At 51.3% G+C, this 13,573-nt stretch overlaps 5 protein-coding genes across 5 annotated transcripts, besides 1 other annotated feature; 2 read left to right on the top strand and 3 right to left on the bottom strand.

Annotated features, from left to right (window-relative positions):
- Positions 1–13,573: part of a sequence feature (contig 1.49 342..206454(-1)) that runs on past both edges of the window.
- On the bottom strand, positions 2,076–2,956 carry gpgA. The gene is made up of 4 exons (XM_655254.2): positions 2,473–2,956; positions 2,346–2,403; positions 2,248–2,296; positions 2,076–2,211 (listed from the first exon to the last, which is right to left on the bottom strand). Exons 1-4 carry the CDS (start codon positions 2,622–2,624, stop codon positions 2,183–2,185), a joined length of 288 nt encoding a protein of 95 aa, XP_660346.1. The 5' UTR covers positions 2,625–2,956; the 3' UTR covers positions 2,076–2,182.
- On the top strand, positions 3,965–7,361 carry tif32 (translation initiation factor eIF3 core subunit tif32; the record flags this gene model as incomplete). Its single annotated transcript, XM_050612660.1, has 4 exons — positions 3,965–4,102; positions 4,186–4,410; positions 4,467–6,841; positions 6,896–7,361. Exons 1-4 carry the CDS (start codon positions 4,061–4,063, stop codon positions 7,359–7,361), a joined length of 3,108 nt encoding a protein of 1,035 aa, XP_050468555.1. The 5' UTR covers positions 3,965–4,060.
- On the bottom strand, positions 8,709–10,018 carry ANIA_02744 (uncharacterized protein; the record flags this gene model as incomplete). The annotated part of the gene is made up of 2 exons (XM_655256.1): positions 8,709–9,303; positions 9,369–10,018. 2 exons carry the CDS (start codon positions 10,016–10,018, stop codon positions 8,709–8,711), a joined length of 1,245 nt encoding a protein of 414 aa, XP_660348.1.
- Positions 10,517–11,263, top strand: ANIA_02745 (peptide alpha-N-acetyltransferase complex B subunit NAT3; the record flags this gene model as incomplete). Its single annotated transcript, XM_655257.1, has 3 exons — positions 10,517–10,685; positions 10,789–10,969; positions 11,092–11,263. 3 exons carry the CDS (start codon positions 10,517–10,519, stop codon positions 11,261–11,263), a joined length of 522 nt encoding a protein of 173 aa, XP_660349.1.
- On the bottom strand, positions 11,658–13,030 carry ANIA_02746 (MCT family MFS transporter; the record flags this gene model as incomplete). Its single annotated transcript, XM_655258.1, has 2 exons — positions 11,658–12,786; positions 12,849–13,030. 2 exons carry the CDS (start codon positions 13,028–13,030, stop codon positions 11,658–11,660), a joined length of 1,311 nt encoding a protein of 436 aa, XP_660350.1.

Below are 13,573 nucleotides of genomic sequence, written 5' to 3'. Positions count from 1 at the left end.
GAGGGTTACTGATCGAGAAATGGCTTTGCTTTCCCCGAATGCTGGAGGTATACGAAGGCGAAGTGCTATCTGGATTGGGATGGTCAGTGGTACATTGGGGTATGCCTTCCTGGCCGTGGAGAACGCGATCTATGATAGTTAACCCCTTTCTGGAAGGAATGGATTCCGCAGCCGCTAGCACACTGTTACTTTGAGGGTTGTAAGGTGCTGTGTACACAGTTCGAAAAGGCCGAGTTAGTGGGTTCCTGCGGAGTCCAGGTTTGGCATTTTATGAAGGAGACTCTGGACGACACTGTGAGAGGACTCATATGGAAGGTATTGGCCCGAATGGCTGCCTCTCCTGGTCCCAGAATCGGTTGGGTATTACTTCTATCCACGTCTGGAATGCCCTCCCAACGCTAAATTCCCAACTCGCTACTATGCCTTTCAGATATTCTCTACCTTTCCTAGTCATTCCTTCTCTGATACGTCATTATTACGCACCTACACTTATTCCCTACACGGCAGCAGCAGCAATGGAGAGTGATTCGGTTATACATATTTCGAGTTATCACTCACGCCGCAAAATTATCTTCCGGCAACAAGTCCGCCTTCATACCGCGAGGAAACCGTGCTCTACCGTCCAGATACAGACTTCTGTCGACTAGAATTTACTCCTTCAAGAACCAGACCAGAATCCAGAGAGTTGCAGCTCGCCATTGCAAGAAGCAGTGAATTCCTCTGGATTTTGGTCTATTAAGAGGCAGATCTTTTATCAAAGAATCGTGCTATCAGAGATGGGTACAGTCAGGTTATCGTTCTGGCCTTGAGTTGGCATTTGGGAATTGAGTCAGACGGTGTAAGACGATGTCCTTGTACACTTCCAAAGCCAGAATTCACACAGGGATATTCTCGACCTGCAGCGTCTCTGATCTGACGCCAGTGACGAATGGGAGGGTATCCTACGGGTACCGGTAATTTGGGCAGATGCAAGCTTTCAGTGAGCCTGGGATAGTGGATGGTTAAATTTTATCAAGTTTATTTGGAATGAGCGCGACGCGGACATATGAAGGGTTGGATACTGGTATAGAATGCCGGGCGAAGTTGACTGTGATGCTGTTTCTTGGAAGCAAATCAGCGTTGCCATCTCAGTGAATGCAGGGAACAATGCCCAATGCGTGTAAGCAGACGAAAGGCATCTGGACGGAGGTGCCAAGGCAGGTTGACCATAGGGTGGAATGCCATGATTGAGCAAGAGCCCTGTCTGTGAGACTCATAATATGTGATACCTTCAACTTCGTTATACGAGTTACGCGCAATATCGATTCGAGATATTTGTTGTCGTGTATTAGCAAGGATATATATAAGTCTTAGGAGCAAGTGAAGAAGGGCCAAGGTAGGTGATGTAGGAGCGGGTTGGGATGGATATATGTTACAAACGTTTGTACCAGGAGCATACGGACATGCTTTGTTGAGGCGGGGGAGGGGGTGGTGGATGATGTCAGCAATAAGTCTGAGCCTCAGTCAGTGTCTTTAGAGTAAAGAGGCGAGAGCTCGGAAGGCTTGAGTCGGATCATTAGACTGTCCTACCTTCGTGAGGCCCTCGATTTATACATAGCTACGGTACTCGAATGTTTGTGTTGTGTAAGTGTTACGGTTGTACCTGCATTAGATGCTTTAAGCTCGTAGATACTAGTGTAGAAGCAGAAGCAGCTGTTCTAATTTACAAGCGGGCTGCGACAGAATCAAGACCAAGATGTGGAACGACCAGTCCATGTTAAAGCTTGCTAGACGTTGTTTCGTTTTTGAACCGTAGAACCCCATCCACCGCGACATAGGAAATTGCGAAAATAGATCGAAAGAGAAGAAACGCAGAAAGAAAACCGACGAAAAGGGAATTGTGGAAAAAGTTTTGACCAGAATGTGAAGGAATAAGATCAAGGCTATCTCGCGGACAATAATCATCCACAGTAATCCAACTGTATAGAGCGACATATGAACTCCGCTTGTCAGCATTTCCGAAGGCGTGCAAGGCCAGCGCGCGTAATCCGGTTGGCTATAGAGCTTCGAAAATGTCAATGCGGTTGCCGGGTTTCGTGTGATACAAGCCGTGAGGCAGCGCATTCGAAAATGTGAGAGATCCAAGGCACGGAATTAGGGAATAGAAAGGTAAGGTCATAGCGGCCGGGGGTATCAATGCCCATCAACGCGATAGGTCTGCTTCGGACCATACTAGTATATGTGTCATGAGGCATTACATGATCGTACAGCAGCCTCCCTGCTGTTGGGGTGCGTATGGGTCTTCACGCTTGTCGACCTGGGCGGCATTAGAGAAGGAAATTCTTTTCGGAGTAAGAGTTGCATACCTGTCCCCATACCGACGGTACCATGAAGTCACGAGTATTGTTGCAGTAATTGATCAGCCTGGCAAAAGCAATGCGATCAGCGACTGCGACAAGGACCAATTGCTGGCGGGCGCGATGTTGGACTTACGACATGGCAGCCTCTGACACCTTGACTCGGGGACGGTCGAGATCCTCCTTCAGGCGGGCATTGAGCTCTGTCAATCGGCGGTACTTGAGGTCGGCCACACTCTGCTTCTTGTTCTTGACGTCCCCTCCAGATCGAAGCTCGTAGGCAGGCATTTTGTGGGCGGTCGTGAGAGGTCGCGAGCGGAGTTCGACCAGTAAGCGACAGCGGTAAGGGCGGTAATAACTTTAGGACGCTCTTGATTTTCACGTCGCAGAGTTTCCCGATTGATTGCGCTTCCGGGTGACCGGAGTAAGGGGAGGGTGGTGAGGTCGGACGCGAGGCCGGGGAAAGGAGAGTGGGTGGAGGGCTGGCGTCAGGGAGGGAGCGAGCGGACGTTATTATTCTTCGGAGGAAGAGGCGACGAGAAGGAAGGTAGATAAAAGAAAAGCGACTAGAAAGCTAATAGAAGAATAATGGAAGGATGAAGACGAAGGAAAAGATCGAGAGATCAAGAGAGCGACAAGAGGAGCGAGGGAAGAGCCTGGCACTCGGACTGAACGGGATGGATGAACCAGGGTCAAGCTGATGCTTATGAGAGGTATGTACGCCGAATTACCGTCTTACAGGACACTAGATGAGGGGGCTCTCCTATCTTCTTGTATTACTTGTATTGTTGATACCGCGTACTGAACAAAGTGTGTTAGCCTCCACCGGCCTAACCTTCCCAGGCCCCCTGAATCCTGGTCCTTCTCTCCAGATGCTCATCAACGGCTGACGATCAGCCTTTGTTTTTCTTTTTCGTTTATTATCCGGGAGGCCCTAAAATCTATTATAGATACCCCCCTTAAGACTGTGCCGATTTCAACGTCAATTGTTATGTTGCCCTACAAATATTTCTGGAGAAGCTTGAGCTTTGTGTGGAGAGCCCCCAACCGGATACATACCAAACGTGACCGGCGTTTCATATGCCTCACGTGATCTTGACTGCTTGGTTAATATCATTGGTATCTGTCAACAGTTCAAGCGTCTTGCAGTTGTTATATTTGAAATTGGCATCGCTTGCGAAAATCACAGAGCTATGACAGTAGATGAGGGGGGCCCCAGTTCTGGGGCGGACGTATAGACGACAGCAGAGTAAGTACTGAGTCCTCTTTTGAAGTCACCTCCCTCGTTGTGCACGGATAAAGACCCAATCGCGTTCTACTGAAGCACAGATGCTCCTTACAGAGCTCCCCAGGACATTGCAGACCGGTCAAAATGCCAGAATGTACATGAGTGCGACGTAGTTTATAGTTCGTGGACGGTTGAGATACTGGAGTATATATGAGTCATGTGACCTAATCGCTTAAACCCAAAGCGGAGGGAGTAGGCGGCGGGCTGTGGTTTGGGTTTTTTTCTGGCTCTCGCACAACCACCGACGCCTCCCCTCCCACGTCCAGGCCAACCGTCGCGTGGCAGCATCATCTAATCAGGGACTTTTGGCTGTCAAATCTGCTGCCCGCAAGTTGCGCATTTTTGACTCGACCTGCGCCTATCCCTTGTCGAGTTCGCTTTAACGACTTGTGTGCCCTACTGAGAATACTAAACATCGCTTATTACATCGCCCATCATGCCGCCTCCGCCGCATATCAAACCTGAAAATGTCCTGAAAGTAGGTTGCAACCGCCTCTGAAGTCTGGGAGGGAACAAAATAATTTACGGGCATGTTGGTTCTAACGTGCATTTCGCCTGAAGAGGGCCCAGGAACTTATCGCCGTGGGCCAGGCTCCGGCCGCCCTGACCGTCCTCCACGAACATGCTACGTCCAAGCGGACGCGCAGCAGCCCGATCGCGTCTCTCGAGCCGGTCATGCTCCTCTTTGTTGAGCTGTGCGTCGATCTCCGCAAAGGTAAGGCTGCCAAGGATGGCCTGTATCAGTACAAAAACATCGCTCAGAACTCCAATGTGGGAACTATCGAGGTATGAAAAGCCAGGATGATATTGTGGGTTGGCGGTGGTCTAATAAGATTATGCAGATCGTTCTCAAGAAGTTCATCGAGCTTGCGGAGAAGAAGGTGACTGAGGCCCAGGCTAAGGCCGATGAGATTCAGTCATCCCTCGAGTCGGCCGCTCCCTCGTCCAACGTTGAAGATCTGGAAGCAATCGAGACCCCCGAGACTATTCTCCTTGCTACCGTTTCTGGTGAGCAGTCCCGTGACCGAACCGACCGTGCCGTGGTTACCCCATGGCTCAAGTTCCTGTGGGAGACGTACCGAACTGTTTTGGAGATCCTGAAGAACAACGCTCGCTTGGAGATCATGTACCAGACCACCGCTCTACAGGCTTTCCAGTTCTGCTTGAAGTACACCCGCAAGACCGAGTTCCGCAGACTCTGCGAACTTCTCCGCAACCATGTTCAGAACGCCGCCAAGTACTCTGCCCAGATGCACGCTATTAACCTCAGCGACCCGGATACTCTGCAGCGTCACTTGGACACTAGGTTCCAGCAGCTTAACGTTGCCGTGGAGCTGGAACTCTGGCAGGAAGCTTTCCGCAGCATCGAGGATATCCATACTCTCTTGAGCCTCAGCAAGCGCCCCGCTAAGAACGTTATGATGGCCAACTACTACGAGAAGCTGGCTCGTATTTTCCTTGTTAGCGAGAACTATCTATTCCACGCTGCTGCCTGGAGCCGTTACTACAACCTCCTCCGTCAATCCGCCGTCACACTTTCCACCAACCAGGGTTCCAAGAAGGACCACCCTTCAGTTACCGAGGCCGATATGACGAAGGCCGCTTCCTTTGTTCTTCTATCTGCCCTGGCCATCCCCGTCATCAGCACGTCTCGCTCGCGGGGCGCGCTAATTGACGTGGACGAGGTCCGTAAGAACAAGAACACTCGTCTCACTAACCTGCTCGGAATGTTGCAAAGCCCCACTCGTGCTGTCCTATTCAGAGATGCCCTGAACAAGGGCTTGCTCAAGCGTGTCCGCCCCGAGATTCGTGAACTTTACAACATTCTGGAAGTTGACTTCCACCCCCTGTCTATCTGTAAGAAGGTCACCCCCATCCTCAAGAAGATCGGTGATGATCCCGAGATGGAGAAGTATGTTGTCCCTCTACAGCAGGTCATCCTCACCCGTCTCTTCCAGCAGCTCTCGCAGGTCTACGAGTCGGTTGAGCTTAAGTTCGTTTACGAACTTGCTCAGTTCCCCGACCCCTTCCAGATTACTCCTTCCATGATTGAAAAGTTCATCATGAACGGTTGCAAGAAGGGTGACCTTGCCATTCGTGTCGACCACATCTCCGGTGTCCTCACCTTTGACACCGACGTTTTCTCATCCGCCAAGGCTTTGCACTCTGGCAGCGCTGCCGGTTCCGCAGAAAGCGAACTCGGCTCGGTACAGCGTCTCCAGAACACCCCTGCTGAAATTGCCCGCCTGCAGCTCACCCGTCTGGCTAAGACCCTTCACGTCACATGCATGTATGTCGACCCGTCATACAACGACTCTCGTCTCCAAGCCAAGCAGGCCGCTCTTACTCGCGCTGCGGCTGGTGCTGCCAAGGAACACGAGGACACTCTCGAACGTCGTGTCATCATTGAGAAGAAGAAGGAGGCTGCTACAGATGCCCTGCAGCGCAAGCAAAAGGAGGAGGAAACTCGCAAGCGCATCCGCACACAGCAACTCCAGGAGGCTGAGAAGCAGCGACTTGCTGAAGAGCAGCGTGAGCGCGAGCTGAAGCGCATCAAGGATGAGCAAGACCGCATCCGTCAGCAGGAACTCAAGAAGCAACTTGAAGAACTGAAGAGCGGCGTCAAGGGTATTGATCTCAATGAAATCGACCTGGAGGATCTCGATGCCAACCGCCTCCGTGCCATTAAGCTTGCGCAGTTAGAGAAGGAGAAGAACGAGCTTACTGAGCGCGTCCGGGCCACTGGCAAGCGTATTGATCACTTGGAGCGTGCTTTCCGTCGTGAGGAACTGAAGCACATTGCTGAGGATTATGAAGCTCAAAAGAAGGTTGATATGGAAATTTACGAGCGCCAGAAGGCCCAGACTCTTGCCGAGGCCGAGGCCAAGCATAAGGAAGCTGTTGCTCTCAAGCACCGTCTCAGCCGCCTTATTCCTGTGTTCAGCAGCTTCCGTAAGGAAGTTTCAGAGAAGCGTCACGAGGAGTTTGAGAAGCGTCGCAAGGCCGCCGAGAGAGAGTTTGAAGCCAAGAAGAAGCAGCGCGTCAAGGAAGTTCAAGAACGCAGACGCCGCGAGAAAATCGAGCGCGAAAACGCCGAGCGTGCCAAGAGGGAGGAAGAAGAGCGCATCAAGCGCGAGGAGGAGGAACGTGCTGCTAGAGATGCAGAGCGCCGCCGCATCCTGGCCGAAGAGAAGGCCAAACGTGAGGAAGAGAGAGCGTCAGTACCACCCAAAGCACAAACTCAATATTCCCCAATTAACTTGTATCACAGTAAAATGGATGAAATTGCCGCCAAGCAGAGACAGCGTGAGGAGGAAGCAGAAGCTCGCCTCCGCGCCAAGCGAGCTGGCCTCTCAGAGCCTCCCCGTACAGAGTCTGAAGTCCGTACTGCTCCTCGTCTTAACATTGCTCCTCGCACTAGCGGTGGCCCTAGCTGGCGTGAGCGTCAAGCCGCTAAGGAAGCCGCCGGTGGCGCTGCCCCTGAGGCGCCCAAGGCCGAGCCTGAGCCTCCACGACGAACTGGCGGCTACGTGCCCCCTCACGCTCGCGGTGGCTCTGACGCCGCCCCTCCCGCGGGCAACCGCTACGTGCCCCCCAGCCAGCGCTCCTCCCAGCCGCCCTCCCGCACACAAACCCCGCCAACTTCGTCCCCTAAGCCTGAAGAACCCAAACCTCTTGCCAGCGGTACCGGTGGGAAGTGGGTGCCTAGATGGAAACAGCAGCAACAAAACCAGTAGGATCTCAATAATCCTGAGTCTTTGCTGGAAGTCATGTAGCTGGTTTATCTCGTCAAAAAGCTTTTTTTGTCTCTGACAACGGAACAGGCGTGTGGAAATGTATTTTTTTTTTCTAACCCTCCTTCCTACTCTCACCCTGCATCCTTCCTCAGCATTGTCCCCCCTCTGTTCCGTACATTTTCTCTCTCCCTCTATTTTTGCGTTAGTGATGTCTATTTAACTACCTTATGAGCCAAGAAGACCGTACAGATCAGCTAGAGTCTCTCGCCATCTTCAGCCCATCTAGGCATGTGATGGTTCTGTTGAAATGCATTATGTCTTTCTTCCCTTTCTCATTTTTCTGCCAGTTATGTCACCTCAGTTATAGTTGGACAATAATTGAAATGACCATGAGTCGTCTTTTCTCTTCATATGGTTCTTGATTACGAAGTACAGAGTCATTTGTGTATGCCACCAGTGGTGGTTGGGTACTTTGTAGAATGAGCTTAGCTCGGCTTGCATTACAAATTCCCAGATGTACATAAGATATATATGTTGAAATTCTCGCCAGCATGAATGGGATAGTTATTGGGTACTGCATTTAGAGGGTTCCCATCGCACTATTCACATGCCTTGACGAACACTCGACTTCTGAGGAAGGCAAGAGGACCATCAAGCACCATCTATCAGTCAACTCAAAAGCAGTTACGCACACTATAATGAGAAACAGAAATGGCTGCAGGACGGGCAGATGCTATACATTACTACGCAAACTTCAAGCGTGCATGTATACATGTACATGTGTGGTTTTGGTATATCTTAAGATGGATTGTATATTTGTATTCGCTCTAGCTCGACCCGCGAACAGAATATCAGAATATCAGAATATCAGAGCATCAGAGCACTCCATGCACTGACAGCAGAGGGAGAACAGAAAGGGGAGACATTCTAACGGCCGTAGGTTGATGGCCACAATTTTTATCGGTCATGGCATAGCACCTTACAAGTCAGATGTGTGGGTGTGAAAAAGAGATGGACGAGACAAGAGAGACAGAAGAATAACATTGACTCCTGGCAAACAAGATGTAGTGGAAATAGGTCTAAGAAAAGAGAAAAAGAAAGGTCGGCGAATAAAAGGAGAAGATAAGGGGAAGAGGAGCGGGAATGAGAGAAAAAAGAAAAAAAAGTAAGGTTTGAGTGCTATGTATATGGAAAGAACAAAAAAAGACAGAGAAAACAGATCCAAAACCAAAGATGTAAATGCGCCGGGAAAGGAAATCTTATAATCTGCTGAAATAGAAGACCAGGAATGAAGAAGATGAAAAAGGGATTTAAAAAAAAAAGAGAGACCTGCCTTGGATAGATAGCCTACGCAACGACAGCCTCGGCGGCACCTGCAGCCCCGAACAACTTTTCTCTCCATTCACCGCAGAATGCTTCAAAGCCACTGACCACATCACCACACTCACGACCAGCCTCCCGTTCCCTAAGCCTCCGATCCCAGTCTCCTTTCTCGATCCACCTCGTGCCCTCTTCACGGCCTTCTTCCTCCCTGCGGAGGTCAGCAACAAGTTCTCGGGCAGCTCGGAGACGCCTCGAAGCAGTCGAGGTGAGCTGGCGGGATTCGTAGAGGGTGTCGCTCAGGCCGCGAAGAGAGAGAGTTATATCAGAGGTTTGAGAGATAAGCGTTTGGAGGGAGGTAAGAGGGTTGTTTGTCGGCGACGGGGAAACTTGTGAGGGGGTATTTGGTCGGGAGGAGTGGTGATGTTGATGTTGATGTTGCTCTGGGAATGGATAGGGGAGGTTAGGGAGAAGGCCCTCGTCGATCAAAGGTATGAGGGCGTCAATGGCGTCGTCGGAGAGGAGCGGGAAAGGGGCGAAGAGGAGGGGGTGGGTGAGGCTCTGGACAGTGCGGGTTTGGTGCGTGAGGTAAGAGGTTATTGAAGAATGGGCAGTGATGAGTCTGGAAAGCATCAGCGGTCATCTCTATGACCCTCACGTGGCGAAAAAGAAACGACGGGGACATACCTCATGGCATTATTCTCAATTCCGCTCTGCGCCCCTAGATCCTGAAGCGCTGTAACCGCCCGTTCAATAACATGGTCTTGCTCGCTCCCGTTATTCTCGAGACCCCGTCTCGCTAGACTCTCGATCTCCGCCATCTGGTTCTCCAGTGCCGGGGACATATCGGCCACCTCCTCCAGGTCTGAATCAGGGCCATAATCCGAGCCATCATATTGCGACTCGTGTCTTCGGTGTCGATGCGTACCGTTTCGCAGTTTGGGCCGCGGCGGCTGCAGTGAATCTCTCTCAGACAAATAACCGGGCGAAGGCGTCCGCGTCCTCATCCGTTCCAGCGGTTGTGAGTCCATCAGCGCAGCCTCCTGTCCAGAGGCATATCCATAGCCATTCTCCTCATCCTCCCAAGCATCCGCTAGTTCATCCGCGAGATTCCCCAGTCCGCCGCTCGCTTCTGTGGCAGCTCCAAAGTCGCCGGACATTCTGTTCATGCTTTGCGCGTAATGGGGTCGAGGACTGGCAGGCGATCGGGGAGAGTTGAGAGAGTAACCATTGGGCGTATAATCGGCTGGTGACATCGGATCCATATCTGTGTTTGATGACCGTCTGCGGGTGTGGCGGTGAGACAGCCTCAAGGGTGAAGGTGGGCTGGAGGGCATGTTTGCAAGGGAAGAGCCAGGGCTCCTCAGCTCAAAACAATACAAACTCTAGCTTTTTAGAAGAAAAGTCCCAGTTCCCTTGAGCATATATATGCAGTGCTCGAGTCGTACTTGATTAGCGGGCCCTCAGGGGCTCCTCAATCGTGTCGTGAACTCGGTTGGAGGACAGGGGTAACGCGGAGGGAGCAGTCGTAGTAGAGTATTTATTCTGAGACCTGAGCCAGAACAAACGTGTCAATGAGTAAGATAACAAACACAAGCAAGAACTAGTCACACATACCTATCCACTCAAGTATCACACACAAAGCAGCGCAAGCCTGGTCAATAATAGCATTTTATGAGTTGTAACTTGTGACGGTCAAGGAGTTGGAAGATCAGCGGCCGCCCGACTTTCCCGTGACCGCCAAAACCCCATCTCAGGCTTCCCCGCTTCAGCTTCAAAAGCTTCTGCATACCGACATCGCAACGATTCACGAACCCAATTGCAACACCAGCACGATGACTTCCATTCGGCGGATGTCCCCAACGGACCTCTTCTCCCTCAACCTCACCAACCTCGACCCACTGACCGAGAACTACGATCTGGGCTTCTACCTGAACTATCTCATGCGATGGCCGTCGCTCTTTAGCAGCGTGAAGGACCGCAGGGAAGGAATTGCCGGATACAGTATGCTTTCATTTTGCCCTTTTTCCTGTTCTCCCATTCTTTAATGATACCCCTGTTTCATTATCCCCTACCGAATCGAGCCCCGCTAATCCCCGCAATCCAGTAATGGGCAAACTCGAAGAGCAACACCCCTCCCTCAAAGCCTCAGAGCATTACACTCCCTGGCATGGACACATCACTGTCCTAACTGTTGCGCCGGCATGGCGGAGACTTGGGCACGCGCGTCGACTCACCGAGCGTCTGGAGCGGGGTTCCGATATCAACAATGCCTGGTTTGTGGATTTGTATGTGCGGGCAGGGAACAAGGTCGCTGTGGATATGTATAAGGGCATGGGGTGCGTCGAGTTTCCTTCTTTACTTTTCTTCGCCTCGTTGCGGAACATGTATTTGCTGACGGTTTGGACAGGTACTCCGTGTTCCGGCGCGTGGTCAATTATTATAGCGACGATCCAACAGGTATGTCGGAAAAGGGCGAGGATGCGTTCGATATGCGCAAGCCGTGTAGTCGGGATAAGAAACTAGAGCATATTCGAGAGAACGGGGAGAATTTCCCGGTCAGTCCGGAGCATGTATCTTAAAAACAGAGGGTTTTCGGCTTGTCTGGCTGTTGTTAGCATATTGGTGTTTGGGAGTTTTCGCTGGGCCTCGCGTTGATACCAGATAGATGAATATATATTAATTGGCCTCGGCCGATATTTCCAGAGTCCGGTCAGTTTCACAAGTGTCGATTATGTGACGTGCGGTAGGTGATAGGTATATATGTGACCTAATATTTATTACTATGTGAATATCTATATACATCATACCTGATGATCTCCATTATCGCACCAATAATGCACTTTTGATATCCAAAAGGGCTTTCTAAAGTCGAAAACAAAACCCGCTCCATGACCATAATGCCGAAATGCCAGACACCGAATGCAATGCAAAGCTGATGAGCCAGCCGTAACCAAGCACCAGGGGTGGCTAATTTTAAGCCCTAACGGCAAGATTTACTCCCGTACGAGCCAATCTGACGCCCAGGAAAATAGCAGCAGCAACGGTAATGGCGCAGCCCGTAAAGAGCTGGACACCCAAATACTTATGCGTATTACTCATGATAGCACCGCCGATGGGTGTCCCAATTAACAGTCCAACAGAAGTGATGGCGAAGACCATTCCCATGCGGGTGCCGAGTTCGCGCATGTCCTTGGTAATAGATGCCATGACTACAGGGGGAAGGGAGACAAAGCCACCGGAGAATATTCCGTAGAGAACGGACAGTACAATGATACCGGGGACAGTGTGAACACCAATCCAGACGAAAGAGAGGATGGCGGTGATTGAAACTGCGGGGATGAGCATGTTCAAGGGTCCCGTGTGGTCAGCCAGGAAGTTGGGCGCAATCCGACCAAATGTGGAACCCGCGTTGAGCATCGCAAGAAGATAGAAGCCAAGGTTGCCGTCGACAATACCGGTCTCAATGGCGTAAGACTGGACATAGAAAAGGAAATTGTAAAAGCCCAAGAAGCCCATGAACATGCCGATGGAGAAAAGGACGAAGATGGGCTCCTTGAAGGCGCCCAGTTGGATAAGCTTCCGCTTCTCAGTAGGGAGGAAGCGCATGCGCATGAGGGAAAAGGATATCAAGCAGGTTCCGAAAGCGAGGAAGCCTACTGCGCGCGTCGCCCAGTGAAAGCCAGCCTTTTTCTGCAGTTCGTTGAACATGATCGGGTAGATGACACCACCAATACTGCTCCCCGTGGCTGCAATGCCGTTGGCGAGTCCTCTTCTTTTGCGGAAGTATTGGGGCAAGATCGCAACTGCCGGGACGAACAGGCACCCGCAGGCTAAACCAACACAGACCCCTTGAGCCAGGATGAAATGCCAGAACTTGGATGAAATACTGACCATCATGAAACCAAACGGCAACATGATCGTACCGAATCCAAGAAGCAGGCGGAAATATCCAGCATCAAAAAGTGGCCCCGTTACGACGCCGAACAGCATGAGAAGGAAAGACTGTAAGGAACCGACCCAGGCGATGGACGAGGACGAAATGTCTGATAGCTGGTTTTGCTCGTAGTAGGTCTGATAAACACCCCATGTATTGACGACACCCCTATAGATCGTCAGAATCAACCCTCGTTCAGTACGTAGAGAAGATCGTTGGATTCCACGCACCATGAGTTGAAGAAAAGGAACCAGGAACCCAGAACTTGCAGCCAGCATGCGAGGCCAGTGTCGAAGGTCGGTTCTTCCTTGTCCTCCGCCGGTTGGACCGGCGCTGCGCTGGTCTTTTCGACATCCTGACTACCTCCCATAGCACTCACAGTCCTCTCCTGAGCGTCGACATTTGCGCCCATTTCCACGCTGAGAATATGTTTGCGAACCCCAAGGTCGATCGTATAGCGGCGAGTAACTTGTGGCGAGGATCCGTCCAAGAGACCGAGGGCGAGTGCGGGCGCGATATAGATAGGCACCTGGGAGTCGCAGAAAGAACCCAAACCGAGGCAAATCAGGGACTGCGGCAGGGGTGACCGGATTTATAAGACCTGAACATTCAAGATCAAAAAAAGTCTCTTCGAATCCATGTAAGACCCACATTGGTAGGCTAAGCTTAGGAATATAGGACGCCGACAGCCGGGGACAGATCCACCATGGCGTGAACCTGGAACCGTCGTCCGAGCCCCCAAGAGGCACCAACGGTCCCTATGGGTCGCACTTTAGCCTCCATGATTCGGTTATTGCAAGCTCTGACAAATCCAATATCAGGGTTTCAGGCCTCTAGCGTCGCTTCTCGGCAGTTCTCTCAAGGTCACAGCCGAGCTCGGTCCGCCCGCCATGACTGCTTAATTCTCGATTACGAGCTCAGTCACCTGCGGAGGGGAATCTGGACTAGGATGTTA

The sequence above is a fragment of the Aspergillus nidulans genome, chromosome VI (genome assembly GCF_000011425.1).
Source record: "Aspergillus nidulans FGSC A4 chromosome VI".
NCBI classification, from domain to species: Eukaryota; Fungi; Ascomycota; class Eurotiomycetes; order Eurotiales; family Aspergillaceae; genus Aspergillus; species Aspergillus nidulans.
This window is presented reverse-complemented; position numbering and strand designations above follow the sequence as displayed.